The sequence below is a fragment of the Polyodon spathula genome, chromosome 3 (assembly GCF_017654505.1).
Source record: "Polyodon spathula isolate WHYD16114869_AA chromosome 3, ASM1765450v1, whole genome shotgun sequence".
Taxonomy (NCBI): Eukaryota; Metazoa; Chordata; class Actinopteri; order Acipenseriformes; family Polyodontidae; genus Polyodon; species Polyodon spathula.
The window spans coordinates 38,873,717-38,900,515 of record NC_054536.1 but is presented as its reverse complement, the minus strand read 5'-3'; the positions used below and the strand labels follow the sequence as shown (position 1 = coordinate 38,900,515).

At 38.0% G+C, this 26,799-nt stretch overlaps 1 protein-coding gene across 3 annotated transcripts in view; it reads left to right on the top strand.

Annotated features, from left to right (window-relative positions):
• Positions 1–24,135, top strand: part of topbp1 (DNA topoisomerase II binding protein 1) — a 30,228-nt gene extending 6,093 nt beyond the window's left edge. For 2 of the 3 annotated variants that reach the window (XM_041245219.1, XM_041245218.1), the window contains exons 7-28: positions 646–825; positions 1,097–1,275; positions 1,474–1,637; positions 3,299–3,543; positions 3,856–4,163; positions 4,254–4,426; positions 5,020–5,231; positions 5,426–5,727; positions 5,928–6,104; positions 7,293–7,405; positions 7,549–7,672; positions 8,115–8,282; positions 8,872–8,977; positions 9,695–9,878; positions 9,992–10,212; positions 12,724–12,887; positions 18,529–18,625; positions 18,965–19,128; positions 19,251–19,391; positions 19,848–19,937; positions 20,308–20,469; positions 23,873–24,135. In XM_041245219.1, coding sequence (XP_041101153.1) covers positions 646–825; positions 1,097–1,275; positions 1,474–1,637; positions 3,299–3,543; positions 3,856–4,163; positions 4,254–4,426; positions 5,020–5,231; positions 5,426–5,727; positions 5,928–6,104; positions 7,293–7,405; positions 7,549–7,672; positions 8,115–8,282; positions 8,872–8,977; positions 9,695–9,878; positions 9,992–10,212; positions 12,724–12,887; positions 18,529–18,625; positions 18,965–19,128; positions 19,251–19,391; positions 19,848–19,937; positions 20,308–20,469; positions 23,873–24,010 — 3,812 coding nt within the window. In that variant the 3' untranslated portion in view covers positions 24,011–24,135. The remainder of the gene's footprint in view (positions 1–645; positions 826–1,096; positions 1,276–1,473; positions 1,638–3,298; positions 3,544–3,855; positions 4,164–4,253; positions 4,427–5,019; positions 5,232–5,425; positions 5,728–5,927; positions 6,105–7,292; positions 7,406–7,548; positions 7,673–8,114; positions 8,283–8,871; positions 8,978–9,694; positions 9,879–9,991; positions 10,213–12,723; positions 12,888–18,528; positions 18,626–18,964; positions 19,129–19,250; positions 19,392–19,847; positions 19,938–20,307; positions 20,470–23,872) is intronic. The other variant, XM_041245220.1, reaches the window with a different exon arrangement.
• Positions 24,136–26,799: the final 2,664 nt, after the last annotated feature.

The following is a 26,799-nucleotide window of genomic DNA, read 5'->3' as shown; positions in this document are numbered from 1 at the left end:
TAATCGCTGGTTTCACAGACTTGTGACTCTAATGAACTTGTTCTCTGATTCTGAGGTCACCCTTGGCCTGCCTGACCTTGTTCTGTCCTCATGAGTGCCAGTTTGTCTTTTTTCTTTGCTTAACTGAGCGTATTTTGCCATTTTCCGCTCCCTTACATTCAGGAATGACAAACTTGTGCCTATGCTACCTATATTTATAGTAATCATGGACCCTCACCTGTTGACAATAATTAGTGACAAAAGGTTAATTGGGTAACATGCTAGTTAACTCAGAGAACATCTAACAAAGACACTTTTTTATACTTAGGCCAGTGTTCTAACACCGTGTTGTACACATTTCAGACTTTTAACTGACTTGGGCTTCAGACTGAAATCCCCATGTTTTGGATGACCATTTCATTGAAATTGACAAGCTTTACATTTTCATTTAAAAATTACATTTTTGAATGCAATTCACTTATGATTATCAGCTTATATAAGTACACGTATCATAATGATATATTAAGTGTTTATAGACAAGTTTTTGTACAGTTAAAAGCATAGATAATCATGAAAAACCTGGTTTCAAGCAGGTGTACTCAAACTTTTGACTGGTACTTTGTGTGTGTATGTATATATATGTAATACGTTAACTGGGGTTTACAGGTCAGAAATATGAATGTGCAAGAAAATGGAATGTATATTGCGTGTCCATACACTGGCTCTTCAGCAGCATTGAGAAGAGATTCTGCCAGGACGAGTCCAAGTACATGGTGGAGCCCACCATGGGCAGAGAGCAAGCCCCTAATACATCCACACCTACAGGTTGTGAGAAGAAGCAAGATGGTGAGTATCCCCTGAGCTACGCTGATTTATCCTTTTTTTTTTTTTTTTTTTTTTTTTTTTTTTTTACAAAGCCTAGCCCTGCTGCATACAGTGTAAATATTGTGTTAAGTACTATGACATCCACCTAGTATAAAGTTGGAATGTTTGTTATTAATTCCAGATGTGCTAGCACAAGGAGATATCTACTGGAGTGACCTTCATTTTAATGCACCGTATTGCACAAGTAGGAATTTGAAGTACTAAGTTCCTTTTTTTCTTTTTTTGTGTATAGTTTCTTCAGCTTCATTACTTTTAGGCGTGAGCCAAATTTCCAACATTAGTATGAGCTGCATCAATGAATCTGCCTTTAACACTATTACTGCCAGTCGGCTGGAACCAGCTGGAGATAACTTGGAAATGCTTGATATAAGTGTTTTCAATGCACAAGATGACCTGCTTGATGGCTGCAAAGTAAGAGAATTGTTAATTTTCTTTCAAGCTTTAGGACATGATGAACACCTCCAAAACCTAATAAAGTCTTTGGTTTGTCTGCAATTATCAGATCTCCATCATCCCCTCATTCTACACATGTTTCTTGCTAAGTCTTGCCAGTGGGTTGCAATTCAATTATAAACAATGGCTGTATGTCCTGTGATTTTATTTTCTCAGATCTACCTGTGTGGGTTTGGTGGTAAGAAGCTAGATAAGTTAAGAAAGCTTATCAACAGCGGTGGGGGTCTACGCTTCAGCCACCTCAGTGAGGATGTCACCCACATAATCATGGGAGAGAAGGATGAAGAAGTAAAACAGTTCTTAAGCAAGGCATCCCACAGGTTCTGCTAACTTTATTATGCAGTGTTTTTGTGGAGTGGTAGTGGATTACTCTTTTCTGATTTTATACCTGTTGAAACATTCAGTTAATTTGTGTAAAGATAACCGTTTTGATAAGTAGAGAATAGGGGTGGGAATTTCGAGTAATTTAGTGCTTGAGTATTCAAGCGTTAAAAATTGAGTACTCTAACTTAATGCCAGACAATAGTATTCTACATATGCGCCACAAAATTTACCACGTTAACACTAGACCCGCCGCAGTTATACTCATACCTAAAACTGCCGCCGGCAGTCAATATAATGGTACGGTTTAAAAAACAGCAATATTAAAATGAAAGATAACTATCCGATACAACGCAAAAGTTTTTTCAAGCACATCATATCAAACATCAGCACAGCCGAAACGCTGTATTTTTAAATGAACAATTAACCATAAAAGGGATTATTTTCCAACTTGCCACGTATAAAGCACTACTTCAAAAAATGAAAAAAATATAATAAAATAAACATTTTAAAAGAAACTAGTGTGTAAACAGGTATATGTACATACAAAACTGTAAAAACGAAAGTAGTTTTTAATTTAAAACAAAAGTAACATGTGCTACCTCTTGTGTGTGTCACAGTGCAGCACAGAATCCAGGTTGAGCTGCTGCAGCTTTGCAGTTTTCTGATCGAAATGTTTCTGCTGAGGCGCTGTGGCTAGTTTCAGGAAGAAATTTCTCCTACTGATATTTTCCGTGGTGCATTCCTTGTACAAAACGAAGGAATTGGTGGCTAGCAAGTCCAGTAGAGATAACAGGATTGTATAGAATATTGTAGTTTTATATTGAAAATAAAAACACGTATTAAAGTCAGTCAAAATTACAGCTTTGTTGCTAGGTGGGCGGGCTTATAACTTCGTTTTTGTAATCCTGCCTTTCAATCACCATTGGGGTATTTATTTAGGAAAAGTCATAAACGGACAACCACATAACTTTCAGACACGCAGAGTAATTTAAATTTGAAAACCTCAGCACACGGGTAGTGTTAAGGTGGTATACATGAATAAAATATTGTAACGACCCCTGGTTTTGAGGCTTAAAGCAGGAGACGGGATTCAGACGCCAACAAAACTGCTTTTATTAATTAAACAGGGTCCGTGTTTGGGTCAGGACCACACCACAAAAACAATACATTCTTCCTCCTGTCTGTCCTAAAACTTGCTCACTTTCTCACTCTCTCTGTTCCACACCCCCCCACACACAGGCTCCGGCTCTGTCAGTCCCCTAGAGTTATTTACATTTTTCGAGTGCTCGAGTAATAGATTAGTGGTTAAAGAAACGGGCTTGTAACCAGGAGGTCCCCGGTTCAAATCCCAGCTCAGTCACTGATTCATTGTATGACCTTGAGCAAGTCACAACCTCCTTGTGCTCCGTCTTTTTCGGATGACATGTTGTTGTAAGTGATTCTGCAACTGATGCATAGTTCACACATCCTAGTCTCGTATCTTGTAAAGTGCTTTGTGATTGTGGTACACTATAAATATGCTATGTAAAAAAAAAAAAAAAAAAAAAAGAAAGAAAGAAAATGTGTATTCTAACTCTTAAGAGACATAAGCAGCAGGGAAGAAATAGTCCAGACTTGTTTATTTTCTTGCAATGATGGTCTTTCTTCCTCTCTGCAGACCCCACATAGTAACAGTAAAGTGGTTGCTGGAGAGCTTCTCCAAAGGCTGCCTCCTTCCAGAGGAAAAATACTTCCACTCAGACTACCTGCCCCCAGCACCCTCTGCTGTGGTCCACCGGCCTGCCCCACAGAGGCTAAACACCAGTGTTGAGATAAAAGCAGCTGTAGCAATCAGCCCTGGCAGGGAACAGAGAAAAGATGACGAATTGCTGTCTCAGTACATGGAAGAGGACAAAACAGTTGGTAGGATATTTTGCTGCTTGCACTTGCACACATGCATATTTGTGACCCACAACAACACAAACCAGAAATGTGAAGCGTTGCAGATATTTTCAACATGGTTGTAAAACTTCAAAAGCTTCATATAGTGTAAAAAATGAATATAGTAAATCCTGTAGAGGTTTTTCATTCAAATGTCCCCCTGAGTTTTGTTAAATTAACTAGAGGATCCAGACTAAGGTGTGAACAGTACAGATTTTGTGGGTTAGAAATACGATGTAAAACCTAGAACCATACATAAGTCGTCTTTGTAATTCAGAATTTGGTTGGTTGTAGTTGAAGCTGGGGACAGAAGCTGTGATGATGCCACTCGTGTTACCATGTTGGAGACAGACCCTTCAAGCAACACCATGCTGGGGGAGGCTGCCACGTTGCTGGAGGAGGGGGGTCTGTTCAGCGGGAAGCGGTTCCTGATAGCTGGCTTCAGCGGAGAGGACGAGGCCTGCCTGGCAGAGTTGATCGAGGAGCATGCTGGGAAAGTGCTTGGGGCCTGCAGCCGAGCCATTGCTGACTACGCAGTGGTGCCACTGCTGGGCTGTGAGGTGGAGTCCACAGTGGGAGATGTGGTGACCAACACCTGGTTGGTAAGGAAATAGTGCTTCTACTTCTGTCATTGCCAAGATTGCTCCTTGTGCAGTTACTAGAGTTGTAATGATACTGTATTGTGTTTCCAGGCAATGTGTATTGAACAGCAGAGTCTCTTAGACCTGCAGATGAATCCCATGTTCACTCCAGTTGCTGTGGTGGAAGGAAGCACTCCGCTGAAGGACTGTGTTCTTTCTGTTAGCCAGTTTACTGGTGTGGAGAGGGACTCACTAGTCTACCTAGCTGAGCTTCTTGGAGCCAGGTACACCCTACCTTTGCATATACTTTTAGATGAACTGTGGTCTTGGCATTTATTTCAAGTACCAACAGAGGTGGACATTTTGGGGAAAAGAAATCTTCTTGTTCAAGGGACAAAATGCTAGAAAAAACTACTTGTTAGAAAAACACTGGGTAGATTTCTAGAGAGCCACGAAAGTTTCTGAAAACTGAATTGCGGAAGTATAGCACATACACACAAATATAAAAAAAAATGTATACCTCCTAAACCTTAATCCAAAACTATAGTCTCACATATACATATCCTTTTAGTACTATACATACTCTTATTTTTCAGCATCACATTTCAGCTGTAGTGAAGTCTGCTTATTATCATTTGCAGAATATATCTCAGGTCCGTTTGTATCTTGCAGAATGTGATGTAGAAATTTTAATTAGTGTGTTTCATCTCGTCTGGACTACTTTAACGCCCTGTTGGTTGGTCTACCTTGTAAACTTGTCAGTCGCTTATAGCAGGTTCAGAATACAGCTGCACAAATTCTGACAGGTACAAAAAGATTTGTCATGTGAAGCGCTTTGTTATGCCTTGGTAAGGATTTCTACATCATATTTCCACAGAGTACAGGAATTCTTTGTTCGGAAAGCCAACCAGCGGAAAGGCATGGTGGCTAGCACCCATCTGGTGCTGAAGGAGCCAGAGGGGTCCAAGTATGAAGCAGCCAAGAAGTGGAACTTGCCTGCGGTCACCATGCGATGGGTCCTGGATTCTGCACACACCGGCAGGAGAGCTGAGGAAGACCACTTCCTAGTGGAAAATGCTGGCTCACCAGGTTGTCCATTTTGAGAATTTTGTTATTTTGATAATCCTTCTCTGTTTCAGCTTTCTGCTTTTCATATAGTGAAAGTTTGTAAAACCATTACTTAATTTTCCCTTGTGATTAATATAACCCACTTTGTTAAATTATTTTCTTTGCTCATATGTATTTTATGTTATATTGTTTGCCTTATCTGTTTTTGATTTTAGAAAATGAAGAGAGTTGTTACATAGGTGGGACTCAAAAACAAGAAAAACTCAGAATGTCCATGCGCTCCCCTGAGATTCCCATGGCTCAGCTGAATGCATTGAAGAACACTGTGGTGACCCCGCTGGATATGAACCGATTTCAAAGCAAAGCCTTCCAGTCAGTGATCTCCCGGCCTGATGGAGGAAAGGTGACACCAGGTATTGAGTGCAGAGCGCTGCAGAGAGAACCATCCCTACAGCTTGACACACCGTCCAGGTTTCTATGCAGAGACCAGCTCTTCAAACCATCCTTTGATGTCAAGGTGGGTTATTTTTGGTAGTTGTGGTAATCTTTTATTCAAAAGACACCCTTTATCATGATGTCAATGTGATGTTTTGGAAAATTGAATGTTTGACAAGAGAGGTGGACACAAGTATTTTAAGATAAAATAGATACAAATAAATTAGTAAACGACCTTCACCTACCCCATGAAGAATGACTTCTTATCTCACTGTTTTTCAGGATGCCCTGGCAGCTCTGGAGACACCAGGAGGCCCACAGCAGCAGAGAAGGAAAATGAGCACCCCACTGTCTGAGGTGATTGGAAGGAACATGAAGGTTGCCCTGGCAAACAGCACTCGAAACAACATGGCTGCTGTTACTGCCAGCCCACAGCTAGCTGCACCTGAACCACAACAGGTAAACTGGTAACATTTATCACCTATTCCTCTCTTGCAATACTACAAAACTACAAACAGAGGATTTACTGGTGGCTGGGAATTGTTCTTAAAGTATTGTAACACTAAAAAATAGATTACATTACATTTAGTACATTTACAGACTTTACCATCCAAATCGGAATACAGAAAAGCATATTATAAGGGGCCGTCCAAAATTGTCGTCATTTTCTGAAATCGTACAAAGGGAGTCGGGGTCGTGGGGCAATGTACAGTATTATTTGTTTATCAATTATAACTTTTATATTGCTTGAAATTTTCACATGCCTTCCTTCAAAAGTACTGTAGTCACCAGTTGAGAAAAGGGATCCTCTTATGTTTACACTTGTTCACTTTCCAGTGCACTTAAGTGTATGGAAGGCAATGGAGCATCACAAGCTCTGGTTATTTCTCAATATATATGGCTTTTTGGGTCTGAAGTTCCTTTCTGATGCAATATCAGTGTGTAGCAAGGGTGATAGTTAGAACACTAAATGGTACAGAAAGACAACACAATTTAAATAAAAACATAATGCATTGTTCAGTGTCGGATGTGTTATTTGTTATAGTTGTCCCCCAGTTTGCAAATCTGTGCAAAATGTATTCAAATACATACAATATGTCTAAAATCTGTTTCTCAAAGTACACAGATTTTTTTTTTCTTTTTAAACAAACAAACAAAAAAAAACTACAAATACTAGATACCTAATAATAGATTGGAAAATTCTGCCCATCTACAGAGGCAGCTCTTGTCCTCTAAAGGTCAATTTTTTTATTGCAAAATCAGATTAGAAAATAAAATGGACTTTTAGAGGACTTGAGCTGCCTCTCGGTAGATGGAATGATATAAAAAATATGTACAACTAAGTAGCAGTCAGTGCACGTACAGTGATCGATGTAGCATTTTTTTGGACGACCCCTAACTGATACCCATCAATTTATGAAGAGTGAAAGTATAGAAAATGCATATAAAATGTACTGGATTTATCCGTACTTTCTATGAATTTTTTTTGTTGCGTATTTGTGGTTTTTTTTTTTTTCCCTTTTTTTTTTTTAAATAGCGATTTACATGGTCGTGGCCATGAAATTGCTCTTATTTTAAAACATGTCAAAAAAAGAATAGTTTTGGTGTTCAGGGCTGCCATGTTAAACTGTCTGTCTCTAACTCTAGGTGGAAGAGAAGCCAAAGCCCCTTGCAGGTGTCACTATCTGTGTGAGTAAGAAACTCATTAAGAAGCAGAGTGAGCTGAACGCCACTGCAGCCTCTCTTGGGGCGGACTACAGGTATGCATTAAGGTTATGGCATGTAAATTAAAGAGTGTTGCTTGATGGCAGATATCCTTATTTAATTCTAAAATAATAAAAATATTTGTAACCAGCACTGACTTTTTTTTTTTTTTTTTTTGCTTTTAATTTATTTTCATCAGGTGGTCTTACGATGAAACAGTAACACACTTCATCTATCAAGGCCGACAGAATGACACTAGTCGGGAGTACAAGGCCGTCAAAGAAAGAGACGTTCACATTGTCTCTGAGCACTGGCTTCAAGCAGTATGTAAAAAACACAATTTACACTCTCTATTTCCAACCTGATGACTGTATGTTTGAGACCAATCAAAAGGGTCTCTGTCCTTAAGATTTCTCAAAATTAACATAATCCTCTTCAGAAGAAAGAAAGAGAAATATCTGACCTATGTATGAAGTTGGTTAACCAAGTGCCTGTACTTTTAAATTGTGGTATAAGTTTTGTAAATTATTTATTCAAACACATTTTCTGTAGACCTTTAGTTTAAAATATCAGAGGCCATTTTCATAAGTAGCAGTCTTGAGGGTCACTGCTGAAAATTGCTTAATGAATATTATTTTCATCCTCTTATCCCAGGCTATACTTGTGCAATAAGTCTGTACACAAATGAAAAGGAGGGTTATGTGCATAATGCTTTTTCTACTACATTACTGAATTTAATTACTGGTTTGTTTGTTTTATTTTTAGTGTGCAGAGGAGCAGAGGCTTGTGCCTGAATCCCTGTATCCCTATACATACAATCCTAAAATGAGTCTGAACCTCAGCCAAGTGCAGGACAGAAGATTTTCTACACTTAGATCACAACCCAGCATTCCCTACTGTAAAGATCTGGAACAAGATTGCGAGCAGGACAAGGTAGGCAGAAAAGTGGGGTTAGGTCTTGTCGCAAAAATATGAATGTTTTGATTTTTGTAAATGTTATTGGTAGGGGTTGCTTTTTGTAGTGTTTTACGGATAGTGTTGGTCAGGGATTAGTCAGTTTGGTGGTGCATTAATGAGTCATTTAGTCTTGCTATTATCCAAAGCGACTTACAGAGACTATGGGATGCTGCTGTTGCAGAGTCAGTTACAATAGGACCTCCAGGTTTTTTTTACGTCTCATCTGAAGGACGGAGCACAAGGAGGTTAAGTTACTTGCCCAGGATCACACAGTGAATCAAGTGGCTGAGCTGGAATTTGAACTGAGAACCTCCTGGTATTAAGCATTTTTCTTTAACCACTGGACCACCAAGCCTCTTATGCATGTGTTTGGTGATATACCAATATTACATGTTTTATAAAATCAAGTACACAAACCCTGGGAAGCGATCTAAAGGTTAGTTATGTAATTTTGAGGCAAACAATGGGTAGATGCTGAAATGCATCAAGTGGTTCCATGTTAAATCATGTTTTTGAGGATTTCCATGTGTATGGTTGTCAGTAACTAAATCCCTTAACTCTCCAGTCACATGTTCCATTGGATAGAGATGAAGCGTTGACAGAGGAAACCAGGAACCACCGTGAAGAAAGAAACCCTGAAGAAACAAACCTAGAAAATCTGGAGAAAGGGGGTAACTACAAAATATTTAACAGCAAACAGTAATATTTTGCTTGCTTGTTGTGATTCTTTCACTGTTCTGACTTCTGCTGCTTCATTGTTGTAACCATTAAACTGCACTACTTTTTCTAGTCCCTAACAAAATAGTTGGTGTTAACTGTATTTTTTGGCAATTTATTGTAAACCTTTTTAAGTGTGGTTCAGGGGGTAGGAGCTTCTCCCCTAATGTGTCCTGCCGAAGTATCTGTCAATCTCCTTCCTTATAAAAACCCCAGGTCATTACATCCTTATTCTCTATCCAATGCTGACCTCCTTCAGCATAGGCAACCCTTGCAAGCTGGGGAGAGCTCTGGACTTCTCTTTATGTTTTCGATTTGTCCGCCGTCCGATTTTCATTTTCACTTGGGAAGTAAGGTTGTTTCCTAGCTTTGGAGGCCAATCGGTTCGGCCTCACCCCCGCAACGGCGGCTCTCCGCGAGCCAAGGGGAAACCCTGTCCTCTTTCTAAAATCGCAAGCACTTGTCTGCTGTATTTATTCCCATTGTTCTTCCTCCACACAGCCCTTTTTCCTGTCCTGTGAAAAATATTGTTACGGGACCTCTGAATATGCTATGTGAAGTTGCAAGACTTTAAGGGTTAAAATTTTTTTTTTTGGTTTGTTTTATGGGGACTGTCTGATTTAAAAAAGAACAAAAAAAGCCAAAGATGTTTATTGCTGTTTTTGCTGCAGATCTGACAGAAGCATTAGAAATGCGAGAGAATCTGCAGCGGCAGCTGCAGGAGATCATGTCTGCCACCAAGCTGCCAAAAGGCCGACGAGTTTCACTGGCTGTTTTGCAGAATTCTCCCCAGACCCCTGACAGTGTGGGCCGCTCAGGGAGGAATGGGCGTAGCCGGGCTCTGGAGGCACTCAGGTAATGAAATTGTTTGTTTAGCAGATCTATGTATTGTAGTCCTGTCATAACACTATATAAGTATTACAGATTTACAAATCATACTGTTTGTGTGGCCTCATCTGTTACCGTAGGCATTCCCGTCAGGCCATAATGGACATTAATACAGAGCCCTCTCAGAATGAGCAGATTACCTGGGACGACCCCACTGCCAGAGAAGAGAGAGCTAGGCTGGCCAATAACCTGCAGTGGCCCGGCAGTCCATCCCAGCACTCCGAGACTCTCCAGATCAATGCAGAGGAAGAAATCCCCCAACATAAAGTCTCGTTGACTGATTCAGAACTGGCTGAATTTGGTAAGAGGATTTGAATTAGATTTAGTTTTTTTACATTTAATATAAAGTACAGTAAAAACTGTGCATCCAGTAAAGGCGCTCTGCATGGAGTGCAGGATGTGCCATATAGTCTGGACGTCACCAGTTCGAGTGCTGGTTATTCCTTTGCGGATCGAGGATGGGAGCTCCCACTGGGCGGCGCTCAGTTGGCCGAGTGCCGCCTGGGGGAAGGGAGGGCTATGTCGGCCAGGGTGTCCTTGGCTTACTGCGCACCAGCGACCCCTGTGGTCTGGCCGGGCGCCTGTGGGCTTGCCTGTAACCTGCCCAGGGCTGCGTTGTCCTCCGATGCTGTAGCTCTGGGTGGCTGTCTGGTGAGTCTGCAGTGTGTAAAGAAGTGGGCGGAGGACGGCACGTGTTCGTCTTCACCTGTTCCCAAGTCAGTGCAGGGGTGGTAGCGGTGGGCTAATCCTAAAAATAATTGAACATTTAATAAATTGGGGAGAAAACAATACAAATAATTGGCGACCACTAAATTTAAAAAAATTAATCGTTTTGTAGGTTGCACTGGCGTAAAAGTTGCTCTCCCCTTTTTGAACTTAAATTTTAGGAAACATTTTTTGGTGTTTTAAAATACTTTTTTTCTTCCTACATGTTCAACACCGATAAATAAAGCGAGATACACAGGTTTAGTTTTGAAATTACCCTTGCTTGCAACATTTTATTCCATTTAATAATTTTACAGTGATTTTTGTTTTTAAACTGCTAATGTTTTAACTGTTCTATTTTTCAAAATTTCAAAATAATTGGTTTGTAAATTTAAGTACAATGTCAAAATACATATACAAAATAGATATAATACTGTGAATTCCAGTAGTAACAGTGTAAACCACTGACAAGTAATACTTAAATGGATTTAATAAGTAACAATTAACAGTGCACCAGTAAGTAAAATCAAGCTGTACATCCTACATCACATCTAAAATGGATAAATGCAGAACATATGTTTTGCGTTACTGAGCATTTCTTTCCAAAACCATACTTGGACAATATAGATTCAGCTGCACTGGCTTTTACAAATTCAGTGTATTAAATACAATTTTAAAGAAACTGTATTAAATAGTGCTGCTTGCATCAATTAAAGCTAAACACAAAACAATAAACTAAACAGTGCGCCATCTAATCAGTTAACATAGCATCGTATTGTTGCATACGGCGCAGTACAGTAGCATTAAACTTCCAACTGTATAATAATAATGTAATAATCTTTATTACATTATTATAAGATACGAGACCAGGGTGTGTGAACTATGCATCAGCTGCAGAGTCACTTATAACAACGTCTCGCCCAAAAGACGGAGCACAAGGAGGTTAAGTGACTCGCTCAGGGTCACACAATGAGTCAGTGGCTGAGCTGGGATTTGAACCACTGGACCACACAGAACAATAACGGTACACATACTTTGCAAGTGTACCACTGTGTTGCACTGACATGAAGAACAAGTTACAGCATGTATTAGCCATAAACACCCCCTCTATCAGTTTGTTTTTCTTTCACCACACTTTTACACTTGTCTTTTGTTTTATCTCCAGTACTGTTTTTTCATTAATTCCAAACTCTCTTTAAGCATTGCGATTACCATGCTTTTTGGCAAAGCCAACAATGCGCAATTTCAAACCTGTTGTGTAGCTTTTTTGCCTGACTGTCCCACCTTATACTGTCTCAAAGACACTTGCATTATAATAATTCATTGTGGTGCAGTTACAATGAATGCAAGACTTCATAAGTTTACTTGGCTTTCTGACCGATAGCTGTTTGCTTCAGATCCCAGGGGCAAGTTCAGGCACGGGAAGGTGGGAATAAGGAAATTCATACAGATGAACAGCTATTGTGTTAACAGAGTGAAGCAGTATAGCTGTGACATTTTAATATTCCCAAGATTGATAACTTTAGCCACTTTTTTTCTCCACTATTTTTTTTTCTCCGCGTACACGCATCTGGGTCAAGAGGAGGTTAGTCAAGAGTCTGAAAGCTTGCGTTTAAAATTCTAAATGATTAATGGTATTGAGATAACTAATTAAAACTTTTAATTGGAACAGTGACCTTGTGTTTCTACCTAGCAACATGACCTGAATGTCGTAGATCCTGAAAAAAATAATCAGATTGTCGACAGTTACTTTTGTGCGAGCCATAACCTTGTCTGTAGTAATCCCATTTGTACATTGTTTGTGGCACTGGTACAACAGATTCATATAAGACCTATCAGCGCATAGGTCACACCGGTGTATTAGTCACACACCCCTTTTTAGGGCCTCCAAAGCATGCCTAGAAAATCGACTTGTGCAACGGTTTTTATGGTAGTATTTAAATAGATAATTCTGTCTTTCATTGAAAATAGTTTTGATCCTCTAACTCTCATGTAAATTCATTTTATAGTGTTAATTGCGAAGTCATACAGTATTTGAGTGATGTCATTTATAACAGAATCAAATGTAACACTTGTTGCTTCCTTCTACATACTTTGTAATCTGTAGCTATAGGTGAACTTGATGAAACAAACAAGAGCAAGACTGCAAAATCTCCAGGCCCAAAAAAGATTGAAACCCCACCAAAAGATGACATTATCCTCACGCCACAAGCTCCCAGCATCGCTTTTCCTCTGGCAAACCCACCAGTTGCACCACAGCCCAAGGGACAGGTAAGAAACCATGTGCTCATGCAAACTCAGCTGGCACTTACTGGATATGAAGTAACAAGTAAACCTTGTTTCCATCAGTATGTACTAATGGCTGGAAACATTAAGTTAATCCTTGAAATACTGTATATTGTACCTATGAAAGGATAACTGGGAGCTCTCATGAAAGATTGCTAACAAGTATGCAGCAACTTTCTTCTTTTTATGTTTTAATTGCCATGCTAGCACTTTAATATCTTTTATACTTGTATTCATAGTAGTAAATTTACTATTTTAATAGTTAGAACAGGTACAAGAATAAATGTGCTACTAAATAGTTTATACAAGCAACTGTAAATCTAAAAGATTACCACGAATAAACTGATGTATTTTAGAATAATGCTTGCCCTGAATACCGTTTGACATGTAGACTTATGGTTTATGACCACATATGCTAGAAATCCTGTTTACAGAAAATATTGTAGCAAAAATAGAAAAAAAAAAGACACCTGAATTTGTAGCATACGTTTATAGAAGTCAGAAATGCTTTCATATAACCTTAGAATTCAAAGTATGTAATAACTTGGATTTAATATACATTTCAACAAGATAAGGAATCATATGCTTGCTTAGTTGCAGCTGGATGTCTTGTGGTGACATCATTAACAGGAAGTTTAGACAGAACCTCAATCTTGCGATAGGATACTTTAGTTGATGCACAGTCATGTGGAGATAGAAGACCACGAGTACCCAATTCTTATGGATCTCGGAAGGTGTACACAGTTACTTGAGTGGAGAAATGGCAGTTTCTAGTACTTGATCTCGCTCGTATTTCTTTGAGAGGCACAGCTTTAGTGGTGTCGACCAGCAGGCAGTCTTTCAGGTAGGCAGGCAGACACGTTGCTTGGAAGATCGTATCAGGTGGTTTCGATAGCAACTGTTACTTCACTCATGCTGTGACATAGATTTCTTCGTACGATATTTGGCAGTGAGTACCTTTGATGAAGGGAGAAGGCGTTCTTTGAAGTGATCACGTCTTGGATGGATAAGATAGAACGTCTTGGATGGAAGCGTGCACCCTTAGATGGAAACAAGCAGCAGCATGTAGAAAATTAGACAAACGCAACCTTAAATTAATTTAGGATAACCAATCAGGGAAGCTCTTGGCAACCTCTTGGGATTGGTTAATTCAGTAAAGAGGGCGATCGTACCTCCATCAGGCTCTGTGCTAGGCAGATTTCAAATAAGATGGTATTTATGACATCCCATAAAACCACACCTCAGTTAACATTCTTACAAACATTAAGAAAAGCATGGTTAAAACTCTCACAGTAAGGTAACTTTTTCCGAGTATCTTGGAATTAACTACAGACTTTAGTTTCACTTTCACCATGATATACGCGTTCTGCACATTATTAAATATTTGAGTGTAGTAAAATAACTATAAAAAACTGAGTAAGGTAGCTGAGTGGATACAGGTGCAGAAGTGATGCAGTGCAGGAATTAAACAAACAGACTTTAATCCGGTTTGGAAAAGGGTGCTTTATTTTTGTAATCCCAGGTCTGGTGACCAGTAAACAATTATAATAAAAACAATAACGGGTTTTGCATACCCAAACAATAATGAAAACACATGTATCCACATGTATACAATAATACGTACACTGTCACCAGTCCTGGGTGAGTGCAGTAGTGCTCATGGTGGGTGATAGTTTAGTTTTTATGTGACACTGGTGCAGTGATGTTCCGGCTTTAGTGTTGGCCTTTTGCGACAGCTCTGGAAACATGTTAGCAGTCTAGTGTACAAACAAGACGATTTAATACACAGACAAATAAACACACAAGACTCGCAGTACTTGTTAGTTTCTGTTTTCTATTTCACTGGTTCGCTCTCAGTACTTCTCGGTTCTCCAGATAAACCAAAGCGAAGGAACAGTTTATGATTCTCCGTCCCCTTTTATGCTGTCACACATGACCCCCTGGTAAACGAGTGCAACCGCCTCTCCAATCTGTGGCTGCCACGTCATTTCCCTTCCTGGTCAATGCATTCCTGCAACGGAGTCTCGCCTTATTCCAGACTAGCCCACCTAACCCTGGGAAAGAACTCTCAGACCAGCCCGTCAAAAAAACTCTTCTCGCTGCTTCACAGGTCGGGAGGGAGATTTACAACCAAGAGTCATTGTATTTCTGTCACAAACACTTATGACTGTTGTGAAAGATTTATAATACTACCAGTGTTATGGTTTTACATAGAAGAAGAGTGTACATTTTATCTTGTATTAGATTTAATACAAAACAACAACAAATGTTGTTTTTAGACATATCAAGTTTCTCGTATGTGTTCATTTGTCATGTGTAATGTTGCCCATTAACCCTTAAAATGCCAGTCTTTTAGAATTCCTGGTTCCGGGAAGTCTCTTTCCAGTATAGTAAATTAAGTCCCTTTTGAAGCTTGGAGAGGGTGAAATTTTCTAGTGGTCTGGCAGGTGAGGTTAGATCTGTTTCTTTTTTTACATAAACAAATGCAAGTTAAGTGTTTTAAGGGGGAGGGAAGATTTTCAACTGTTAAACAAAGAATGGCTTTCAGTATTAGGTTCATTACAATTCCCAAATAAATATAAAGCTCTGAAATATCATTACAGGATTTTTGGAAAACCACTCGCCATGCACCATAGGTTATTTGAGAAAGTACCTCTACTAATATTGTCTCACAAACCTGTTTATTCCTTTTGGGCAGTCTGTCAAATGCTGTGTCACCGGGCTTTACTAAGTAACCACGGGATATAATTAATTTTCAACACAGCTAACAACCAATAATCATCTTGGCTGATAAACTGACATTTTATGCAGCCTGTCAAATGCTGCGTGGGCAGTCTTAACGGGATACAGTTCAGTTTCAAAACACCAATGTCACCAAATATTAGCAGTCAGTCTTTTATACAAATGCGTGCGCTCGCGCACACAAAAAAAAACACTAAGTGCAACGCCTAACTGATGGCTCTCATCAGTCAAGAATTCATGTCTTTTTTAGATAATGACACAAACGGTTTCATTCACGTTAATAATGCAAAACGTATTTGTCCTAAACCATATGCATTTGTTTAAATGTAAAGTGATGAAGTGTACAGTATTAAAACGCTGCTCTTTAATTCGCTGTTAGTTTTCTTTCTTTTTTTTCTCGCACTCGTAATGTGCTGTCATAGGCAAGTGAAACAGTTTATATCATGACCTGCTTTATATCACGAGTTATGCTTGCACGCCAGCCATGACATAAAGCGGGTTCATTTGTGTATAGGCTGATGGAATAAAAATAAAACTGTCAACAGGAGAATGTGTAGCAGTGGAATGTTCTGTTGCTGGAAAGGGTACATCTATGGGTGAAAATTTTCCGTCTGTAGACAGAATCCATCAAAATGGCCCAGGTCCATTCCTATGATTCGTATAGAAGTGCCATACTTTTTTTTTTTTTTTTTCCTCGTTTTTAAACTTTTACTTGATTGAGACTGTAGGCGACTAACGCATAGGGCACAGGGGAGGCAAACTATATTTTGCCACTCTTTTTTTTTTTTTTTTTTTTTTTTTTTTTTTGCTCTGTGTATACACACTATTCTATGTTTTGCTGTGATTTTGCCTTTTAAACAGTTTAAAATGTAATATAAAAACCGGAGTCATTCAGATGACACCAGAAGTCTGACATTGATAAAAGAAAAAAATAAAACGCGCCCTTCACAAACATTGGTTTGACCCATAGTCCACACTGCACTATTTGCAACATTGGGGTAGTTTGGAAACTACAAAAAATAATTAATGAAATATATAGGCTAGGTAGAAAGTTCAGTTTGTTTTTATTCTCTATTAATGAAATTATATTCATTGGGTGGGGAAAAAAAGAGAACCAGACTGTTGGTTTATTTATTTCATTCTTATTTATTTTTAGATATGGAAGTTAGTAGGTTCGTGTTGCTGCGGGGCCATTAACGGGTTTAAGTTCAGCACCAACTCTAAATAAAATGTTGTTACTGTTCTTAAGCACTAGTAATAATCTGAAGCCGTAGTATTTCAAAATAACAAAAGCAAGTTTACTTTAGTGAAGTAGGCTAGAATGTGTGTTTTTTTTTTTTTTTTTTTTTTTTTTTTTATTAAACTTGTTCTTTTATTCATACATTTTCAACTTTCATATTGAAGCTTGTTGTGTAGGTGATGACTCAGTTAAACCAAGTAGGAATTTGCTTACATTGTTTAAGACATTTTTCAAGTCAAGTAAGCTTATTTGTGTATCAAAGACGACAATAGTCGCTGTCCTCCTTTCGCAGCCGGTGTCATCTTACTTTTAAGGCACATACCTGAAATCGTAAGGTAATTAAAGTATTATTGCATATGTTACTCTCCCTGTCGTTCTGCCTACTGTCAGCCCAATAATGTACCTGATCCAAAGCAAGTGCAAAACTTGCCACAATATTTAAAGTAAAGAATAATGATTTTAAAACTAGTAAGAAATGACTAGCAGCAGTTACATTGTTGTTTAAGTTATTTTGTTATGGCCAAACTTTGTCCCTTAACTCCAATGGACCATATTTAGAAGCAAGCACAAAGGCAGAGACACAATTTCTTGAATAAGACCATTTTAATGGTATGAAACAAGAAGCAATTCTTGACTGGTCCTTCCTGCGTCTAATTTTATACTGTTGAAATTGTTTTATTCAGCAGAATGAAGTCAATGTTTTATATAGTAAACCAGTGCTTACTTACCTGGAAAACAGCAGTGCTGCACTTGCTTTTCTTTGTTTGTTTAGCACTTTCCTTTAATAAACTGTATGTGGGAGTCCTAGGTGCAGCACTGTGCAGTGATACCATTGGTACTGGCTATGCCATTTGGTGCTACTTGCATATATTTGTAATTTAAGGTGTGCTCAGTAAGTACATATTGAACATTTTATGCAAAACACCTGCCCAATTTTGTCGGCTTGCATTTAATAAAACCATAACTTCATAACAGCAAGGTTGACTTGGTTTCTTAGAGCTTAATTGTAAAATAATAATAATAAATGTGCCTCTCTATGCCCGGCAGTTAGTACTTTCGTTGAGACACAAAATTCTTGGACTATTGCTTCTGACACAGAGTTGTTGTACTGCTTTTAGAATGAAACACTCATGAATAGGTACCACAAACTGACTCTGTGTTACTAAATAAGAAAATTTACTGGTACAGAGCTTATCTGTACTCATTGAGTATAATTTAGATTGTTGTTGTTATACAGTTAAAAACTGTTAATGCAAAAGATTTATTTTTATTTTAAGCAGATATTATATTTGTAGCTGAGGTTTTACAAAATTAATATGTGAAACAGGTGTACATGTAGAAGGATTGATGAGTAACATTCGTATGATTCTTGTATGATTTATCAGGTTGATACATCTGGTAAAATGACAAGCTGTAAGAAGTAATACAAAGTTCAAAGTTCAAATTTGCTTCTGAAAGTGGTCCAAAATGGCTTAGAATGCAACAGAGAGCATGTACAACCCCAGAGCTGGGGGGGGGGGGCGGCAAAGGTGGCCCCCAGGCAAAAACACTGGATTTTCTACAGGAGTTTCAGTCAATATGATCATTGTGTTTAATCTTTTGTAATCCAATGAGTAAACAATCCTATTTGACTTTCATTCTGAGGAGGAGAAAAAAGGAGGAAAGATCCAGCCTGTATTTCAACTGTCTTCGCTTAACCCTCAAGAAAGAATCGACTATTGCCACCTCATTGAAGAACTTGGTAAGATTATTATTATTATTATTATTATTATTATTATTATTATTATTATTATTATTATTATTATTCAGGGTCCTTCACTAGATATTTAACAAAGGCACTGTTAATAGTTTACATTTCTTTCATTTTTAATTTGATCCTTGAATTTTTTTGCCACACATTCTGTGTCGTAGTGATAGAATTTAGCTTGTGAATCATTAAGACTTTTTTACAGTATGCTAATAAGACCTGTAATCTTGTACATTTTTTACACCCTTGTTATAGGATATGTGTATTTATTTCGTTCATTTTTGTATCCCTTGTCCGTTACGTAGATGTTCTTTAATTGTGGGTTCCTTGCAGGTGGGGTGGTTCTTGAGAAACAGTGCTTCGATCCTAGCTGCACACATATCATTGTGGGACAACCCATGAGGAACGAGAAGTACCTGGCCTCAATGGCTGCTGGAAAGTGGATACTCCACCGGTCCTATCTGGAGGCATGCAGAGCTGTTGGGCACTTCATTGAGGTTGGAGTAACAAGCTTTATTTTAAATAAAACAATGGGAGCAGTTCAATTTCAAACTGATACTGCTGACACAAAATCAGTTATCAATAACTTTAAGCATCTTTTTTTTTTCTTCCCATCCAGGAGGAGGATTATGAGTGGGGCAGCAGCTCCATCCTTGACGTTCTTCCTGGAATAAATGCCCAGCAGAGGAAACTTGCGGTTTCTGCTTTGAGATGGAGAAAGTTCATGCAGAGGCAAAGGGAGAACAACAATAGCTCAGAGGCATGGGAAAGAGTGTTGCAGAATACTAGATTTATATACGCAGGACATTTTAATAAATGCAATTAATAACCTTACAGCAAAATATTTATAAAACGCATATGTAATAAGACTTTAGACTATTTCCCATGCACTACATTCATTGGCCTGTGTTTAACCCAATCAATTAAAGCCTGGAAGCATCAACACGGGATTGGTCTGTGAATACTGTCATGGTTCTGGAAGCTCATAGTAGAAAGTACAGTACAATACACAGGCTATACTGTAGTGTTTACTTGCTAATGCGAATTCATATGTGAAATGTGGTTGCATCCTGCACTTTATTATTTACTACTGTTTGATTTGTCAAATAAAATGTGCTCCATGCACTTCTGTATACAAGTCAATTTGGTTTTGCAACATAGGCAAGTAACATTTATATGTGTGTTGGTCTGACTTTCTCTCTTTCTCTCTCACTAGGGAGCTTTTAGTGGCTGGAAAGTAATATTAAATGTCGATCAAGCGAAAGAGGCAGGATTTAGACGACTGCTTCAATCTGGTGGAGCTAAGGTGAGACATAATTCCAATTGGCTACCACTTTGGTACTGTTAGTGTGGTCTTGTCGTTGGCTGAAAACAGGAGAAGGTAGATTTTATTTTGTAATTGTTTATTTTATCTAACACATTCCCCTTAAAGACTTGTCCCTCAAAATACAGGTTGCAGGATGTTTGATGCTGTGCTGATTTTAAATATACACAAAACAAAGAGAATGCTAGTTCTTGATTTGATAGGAGGTTGTGACTGGGACTTCGTAGAAGTGTACTGTCAGATGTAAACTAACCACAGAATTGTGTCTTTTACATTTGTTCAAGGATATATTGGTTAATTAAAAAATCTGGATAATGTTGTCCTTTTCTTGTCCTTTTTTTTTCATAATTAGGTTTTTTCAAGTCATTCTCCATCTATGTACAAGGAGTCCAGTCATCTGTTTGTGGATTTCAGCAAGCTAAAAGCTGAGGATCCCAGAGTGAATGTGGCAGAGGCTGCTGCTCACAAAGTGAATTGCCTTAAACCAGAATATATTGCAGATTATCTTATGCAGGTGTGTAAATTTTAATTTAATATAAAATGGCATACAGATAGATCATCCCAGTTTTACAAAAAAATTAAAATAAAGGCTTGAACTTTCCGTTTTTTATTTTCCAAATCTCTGCCTCCTTTTTAAATGTTAATTAGTAGTTGTTAAGCATCCTAATAAAGAGAAAACTATTCATTACAAACTGTGTTAATGATAAACTGGGCGACTGCAAGAATGAAATGCAATTAGGATCAGGGATGATCTTTTATAGGGCCCTACGAAATCTGTTTTGCATAGAATACGAACAGAATTGCAGAATTCAGAGAAAAAAACGGAATAAGGCACCCAAGGACATTAAACTGATTTTGTGGTAAACAAACAAAATATATATGTACTGTATATATTTGAAAAATTACATCATAATATCAGTGTTTATTTAACAAGAGGCTTCAAGAAACACACGTCATGGGAATGCATAAAAACACTATTTTGCACCTCTCAGCCACTATACACGACCATGATTTTGACTGTAAAAAAGCGCTGCCTCTTGTGCCACTTGACTTGCTAGCTACCGTTATCACTTGGGCAGTGCTTAATTTGTAAGGAGGAGGTGCTGGGGCGCAAGCAGTGACAATAATACCGCCCTTAAGAAGCGCATATTCAAAATCATAACATGTTTCTTTGAAAGAGTATTGTACGTACTGGTGTTAGATGTTTACATTCATGTATTCTACATCATATACAAAGTAGTGGTACTTGCATAGAATTTAAAGGCAGGACAAATAATAAAAAAATTAATAAAAAAAAAAAAAAAAAGCAAGCCTGCGTACATGTTTTGTTATGGTTTTGCATTTAAACGGTGTAAAAAACAAACAAATTAAAAGGCATTCGGAGGACTCCAGAATGACGACATTGATTAAAAATAAATAAATAAAGCACCCCAACACGAATATTGGTTTGACCCACGGTCTACACTATTATCAGCGATGTGTATACAACAGAAGCCGCTGGTAGATTAATTAAACAATTAATTAAACTTAGGCTAGACAGTTGTTATCTTAGTATGTTTGTTTTTATTCTCTATTAATTAACTTGTATTCATTGAAAAAGGCAAGAGAGAACCAGATCGTTATTATTTATTGTTTTGGTTTAATATAATAGCAGGCTAATGTTCCTATTGAAGTCGTCTACAATTTTTTTTCATTAAAGTTGTTCTTTTGTTGAAATTTATTGTTTATCTTTCATATTTTGTTGTGTACTAGTCATTTAATTAAACAAAGTAGTGTAAGAAGTTGCTTGTATTGTTCATGATGTTTTTCAAATCATGTAAGCTGATTTGTGTACAAAAACGACAATAGAGTTGCAGCCAGTGTCCTCCTCTTAAAGGCATTGAAGCTAAAATTGTAAAGTAATATAAAATAGGCTACAAACGTGGTAGTGGATTGTCTCTCTTTAGCACGCACGCAAAGAACTTAGAGGTTCCGGGGCTGTGCCTCGCCAACCCCGGCACAAATTACATTTTTTGCCAATTTGTACCCTTTTTCTGAAAGCACTTTGATTAAAACTATTTATAAAGGATTTTTTTGTCACTTTTTCATGCATTTCTAGCTTCATCATTGCTGTCAATGTATCAAACACTTGTGGTTTATAAAAAACAAACTAGCAAATTACAGATTTTTTAAATCAAAAAATCTGAAAAAAATAAATCAGAAAATTCCAAATAATAAAATGGATTTCATAGGGCCCTACAATTAACATAATTTGTCACCTCCTGTCTGAAATAAATATAAGGCTTCAGGCTCGATCAAGATATGAAGGTAAAAACGAGTAGCGTTTTGTAATTAACAGCTTTTTCTGGGTTTAATTAAGGAATGGTATCGCCTCAGTTAGTTTAGAGGGATGTCTTATGATCAAAAAATAAAACTTAAACTTCAAACCCTAATTCTGTTTTTACCTGCCAACCACTAACTAGTTTTCTGCACATACTGTATATCTAGACTTTTAAACTTCTGATACAAAATTCTGCACCATAGTTTTACATGTGCATTGTGTAAATATATGGATTTTCAACTTTATATGACATATATTAGTTTAAGTTGAGTCAATGTTAAAATGGAATACAATAGACATGGTATATACCCTAGCAAACATCTGTATGTGTAACTCTCACCTAATAATTGTTTTCACCAAAACCAACGAAGTAGATTCAGGCCACTGTCAGTACATTAGCACTGTTTTATAGCAAAAGCATCAGAACATCTATCTGTCAAAGTTAGTTTATAAACTTTTTAAAACGAATTGTATTAAAAAACAAACAATAGTATTTGACAGTTGATGGTGAATGAGACATTTTGACTGAAATGCCTTTTAAGGGCTCACTGTAAAATGTATCTTAGCCTACATTTTAATAATACAGTGACATTTGTTTTATGCTACTGCATTGAAATGTTACAACCAGAATGCAATGGGAGTCAACAGGGGGAAAAGAGCCCCTGATAATATCACTTCAGTTATCACACTACAAAAATATCACTTAAATGTATAATACATTTAACTCATTTGCACACCACTTAATAGCTTTTCAAACCGCTGTTTGATCACATTTATTGTCATGCAGCAACTGCTGGATATGCAGTCTGTTCTCACATTCGGTGTTTAGTTTCAGATTTAATTGGAAGATTGGCTGGATGAATGAATCCTGTTTTAAATACCATTATACACAGCTTTAAAATTACTTTATTCACACAATTATTGTTTTGAGAGTCAGCTTTTATTAAGGAGCTCAACCAAAATCCCTTGTTTAGAATGATATAGGGTATTAATGCTTGTGACAGAGTAGCCGTGTGGGTGCGTTACTTTCGCTGCTGAGTGACAGGCTGGAGATTGAGATGGAGGTTAAAGTTGATACTCCCCGCAGACGAACTTCATTTATTTATACACTGAACCGCTCACTTGACCCTATCAGCAGTAGTATTGCACAGAGCACATACAATACAGTGTGCTTTGGTGGGATGTACAATATCTGAACTAATCTTCTCTTCAATAATAAACTAACGTTGCTGAAGAAGTTTGTCATGGTGGATATGTGACAGGCGGATACGTGACAGATTACTGTAACAAATGATTTCATTTTAAAAGATGACCTTCTACATTGACCTCATCTTCAGCTTGTGACACCTACTGGTGAAACATTGCATTTCAGTCATAATCTGTGAGAAACAGTTTCTAGTCAGATCACGCCCTCTAGCATGCAGAAGATGCAGGACAGGTTAACTAAACTATATATTGCATTGCTCTCTATTTTATCATGGAGCATAATGCGCCATACTTTGCCATTTTTATAGCTGACCATGGCTACCACTGTAATGCACTGTAATATCCTACTATCAGCATAGCATATCTAACTGTATTTTCTTCTACCCTGTAGGACCCACCTCCTGCAATTGAAAATTACTGTCTACCAGAAGCTGCACAGTATCTGCAGAATAAGTTGGAGTCAAGTAAATCTCACAAACGGAAAGCTTCTGGAGATACATCAGCAGTGAAGAAGTCCAGGATAAACTAAAGAATGTATTTATTCATATTTGCTTTTGTCTGAGACAAATTTAGTGTGTTTAGGTTTTTATCACTTTAAGTCATTGAAAAAAATGATTTATTTATGTAGACTGTATTTGTTGTTGTGAAAATAAATAATTGTACCATTATTTAGTTTGTTTGTGGCTATGTACTGTATATTGCTACACTTTTTTTTAAAAATGAAGTATTCAGCTTGGTAGGAAGTAAACAATGTAAATGAAACCATTAGATGGTATGAAATCTTTTTAATGGATATTTCAGATGGAACTTTGTTTTGTGTACCAAGTCAGTTCACTTTCTGAGTAACTGCTGGTTTTAAGGGACTTCAGGCAACTTTGTCACACAACTGTGACCAAGCCCTTTAACTTTGGTTACACAATCCCCATACTACAGAGAACCACAATACAGTAGTGTGCCAGCATGTATGGATTCTGACTGAACAACCCCAGTAACGGAACTTGTCTTTAAAAAAAAAAAAAAAAAAAAAAATGTTTAAAAAATCATAGGAAACAGCTGTGTACATCTACCATATGGCCAGAGGTTAAAACAGGAGTAGGGGTCCTCAAGGGGCTCACCTGGTAGAGGATCAGCCATGTGATGCACTGTGAGAGTCATACCGCACAAAACCAGCAGGGACTGTTCCTCCTCGTCCCACTGGCCTTTGTCCTCCAGAGGTTGGTAGCTCGCTGACATCCGCTCTCTAATTCCTAGGTGAAAAAGAAAGCCTGCTTGGTCCTGGGATTGGAGGGCACCCACCAGGATTTTAAAACTGGTAGCGACAACTTTGTAAATGAACTGCCACAAAATGGTTGTTCTCTTATAAGATACCCACAATCAGACTTGTCAAAATCATGTACTGTAGGAACATAACAGGTTAATAAGATTCTGCATGTCTAGGGGCAGCTAGCCCAGTCTCTTTCAACCAGAAAGATAAGGAGTGTAGCAATTTTGTTCCCTATCAAGTATGAAATGTAACCGTTAACATATGGGTGTTTACCGCCTTTTGACCCCGAACCTGAATAGATTATACCAAATAGCTGTGACGTAGTTGTGCTTGGCCCCCGAGGGCATAAGAAGACTGCATGCACCAATACCAGCATTTTTTTTTTCCTTTCACAGGACAGTACCTGATGGGAGAGCCATAGACAAATGAGTACTTGTTACTTTTTATCTACATATATTGAATCACTAATATTGCTACACTGTTTGTGCAGTAATTATTTCCGTTCTTTTAGTTTCACTAATTATACATAATTTTTTGCACATAAGGACATTGTTTGTGACGCTCCGCAACGGCCTTGTACCCTGCATGAAGCCAGCAGGTGTTGTTGGAGTCAAAATTAAAGTTTCCTTTTTTCAAACTGTTTTATTATTTGAACTGTAATATTGTTATTGGTGTTTTCTGTGAGAGTTTTTCTCTTACGCCTGTCTTTTCAGTTTTGGTTTTGCAGAAACACAAATGTAGCTGTGCGTTGACCGAGATACGCGCTTCGGCTGAGATTGCTTGCAGTCTTTGCCACAGTATCTCGCTGCCATCTTGGTGACTGCTTGCAGCACCATAATGAAGGTTTTTAGGGCTCTAACAGCAGACTTCCCTCAGTGTTAAGAACATAAGAAAGTTTACAAACGAGAGGAGGCCATTTGGCCCATCTTGCTCGTTTGGTTGTTAGTAGCTTATTGATCCCAGAATCTCATCAAGCAGCTTCTTGAAGGATCCCAGGGTGTCGGCTTCAACAGCATTACTGGGGAGTTGATTCCAGACCCTCACGATTCTCTGTGTAAGAAAGTGCCTCCTATTTTCTGTTCTGAATGCCCCTTTGTCTAATATATCCATTTGTGACCCCCTGGTCCTTGTTTCTTTTTCAGCTCGAGAAAGTCCCTTGGGTCGACATTGTCAATACCTTTTAGAATTTTGAATGCTTGAATTAGGTCGCCGCATAGTCGTCTTTGTTCAAGACTGAACAGATTCAATTCTTTTAGCCTGTCTGCATATGACATGCCTTAAGCCTGGAATAATTCTGGCCACTCTTTTTTGCACTCTTTCTAGAGCAGCAATATCTTTTTTGAAGCGAGGTGACCAGAACTGAACACAATATTCAAGATGAGGTCTTACTAGTGCATTGTACATTTTTAACATTACTTCCCTTGATTTAAATTCAACACTTTTCACAATGTATCCGAGCATCTTGTTAGCCTTCCCCACATGGTCTAGATGAAGACATTTCTGAGTCAACAAAAACTCCTAGGTATTTTTCATAGATTCCTTCTCCAATTTCAGTATCTCCCATATGATATTTATAATGTACATTTTTATTTCCTGCGTGCAGTACCTTACACTTTTCTCTATTAAATGTCATTTGCCATGTGTCTGCCCAGTTCTGAATCTTGTCTAGATCATTGTGAATGACCTTTGCTGCTGCAACAGCGTTTGCCACTCCTCCTATTTTTGTGTCGACTGCAAACTTAACAAGTTTGCTTACTATACCAGAATCTAAATCATTAATGTAGATTAGGAATAGCAGAGGACCTAATACTGATCCCTGTGGTAAACCACTGGTTACCACACTCCATTCTGAGGTTTTTCCTCTAGTCAGTACTTTCTGTTTTCTACATGTTAACCGCTCCCTAATCCATGTACATGTGTTTCCTTGAATCCCTACTGCGTTCAGTTTGAGAATTAATCTTTTGTGCGGGACTTTGTCAAAAGCTTTCTGGAGATCTAAATAAACCATGTCATATGCTTTGAAATTATCCATTATCGATGTTGCATCCTCAAAA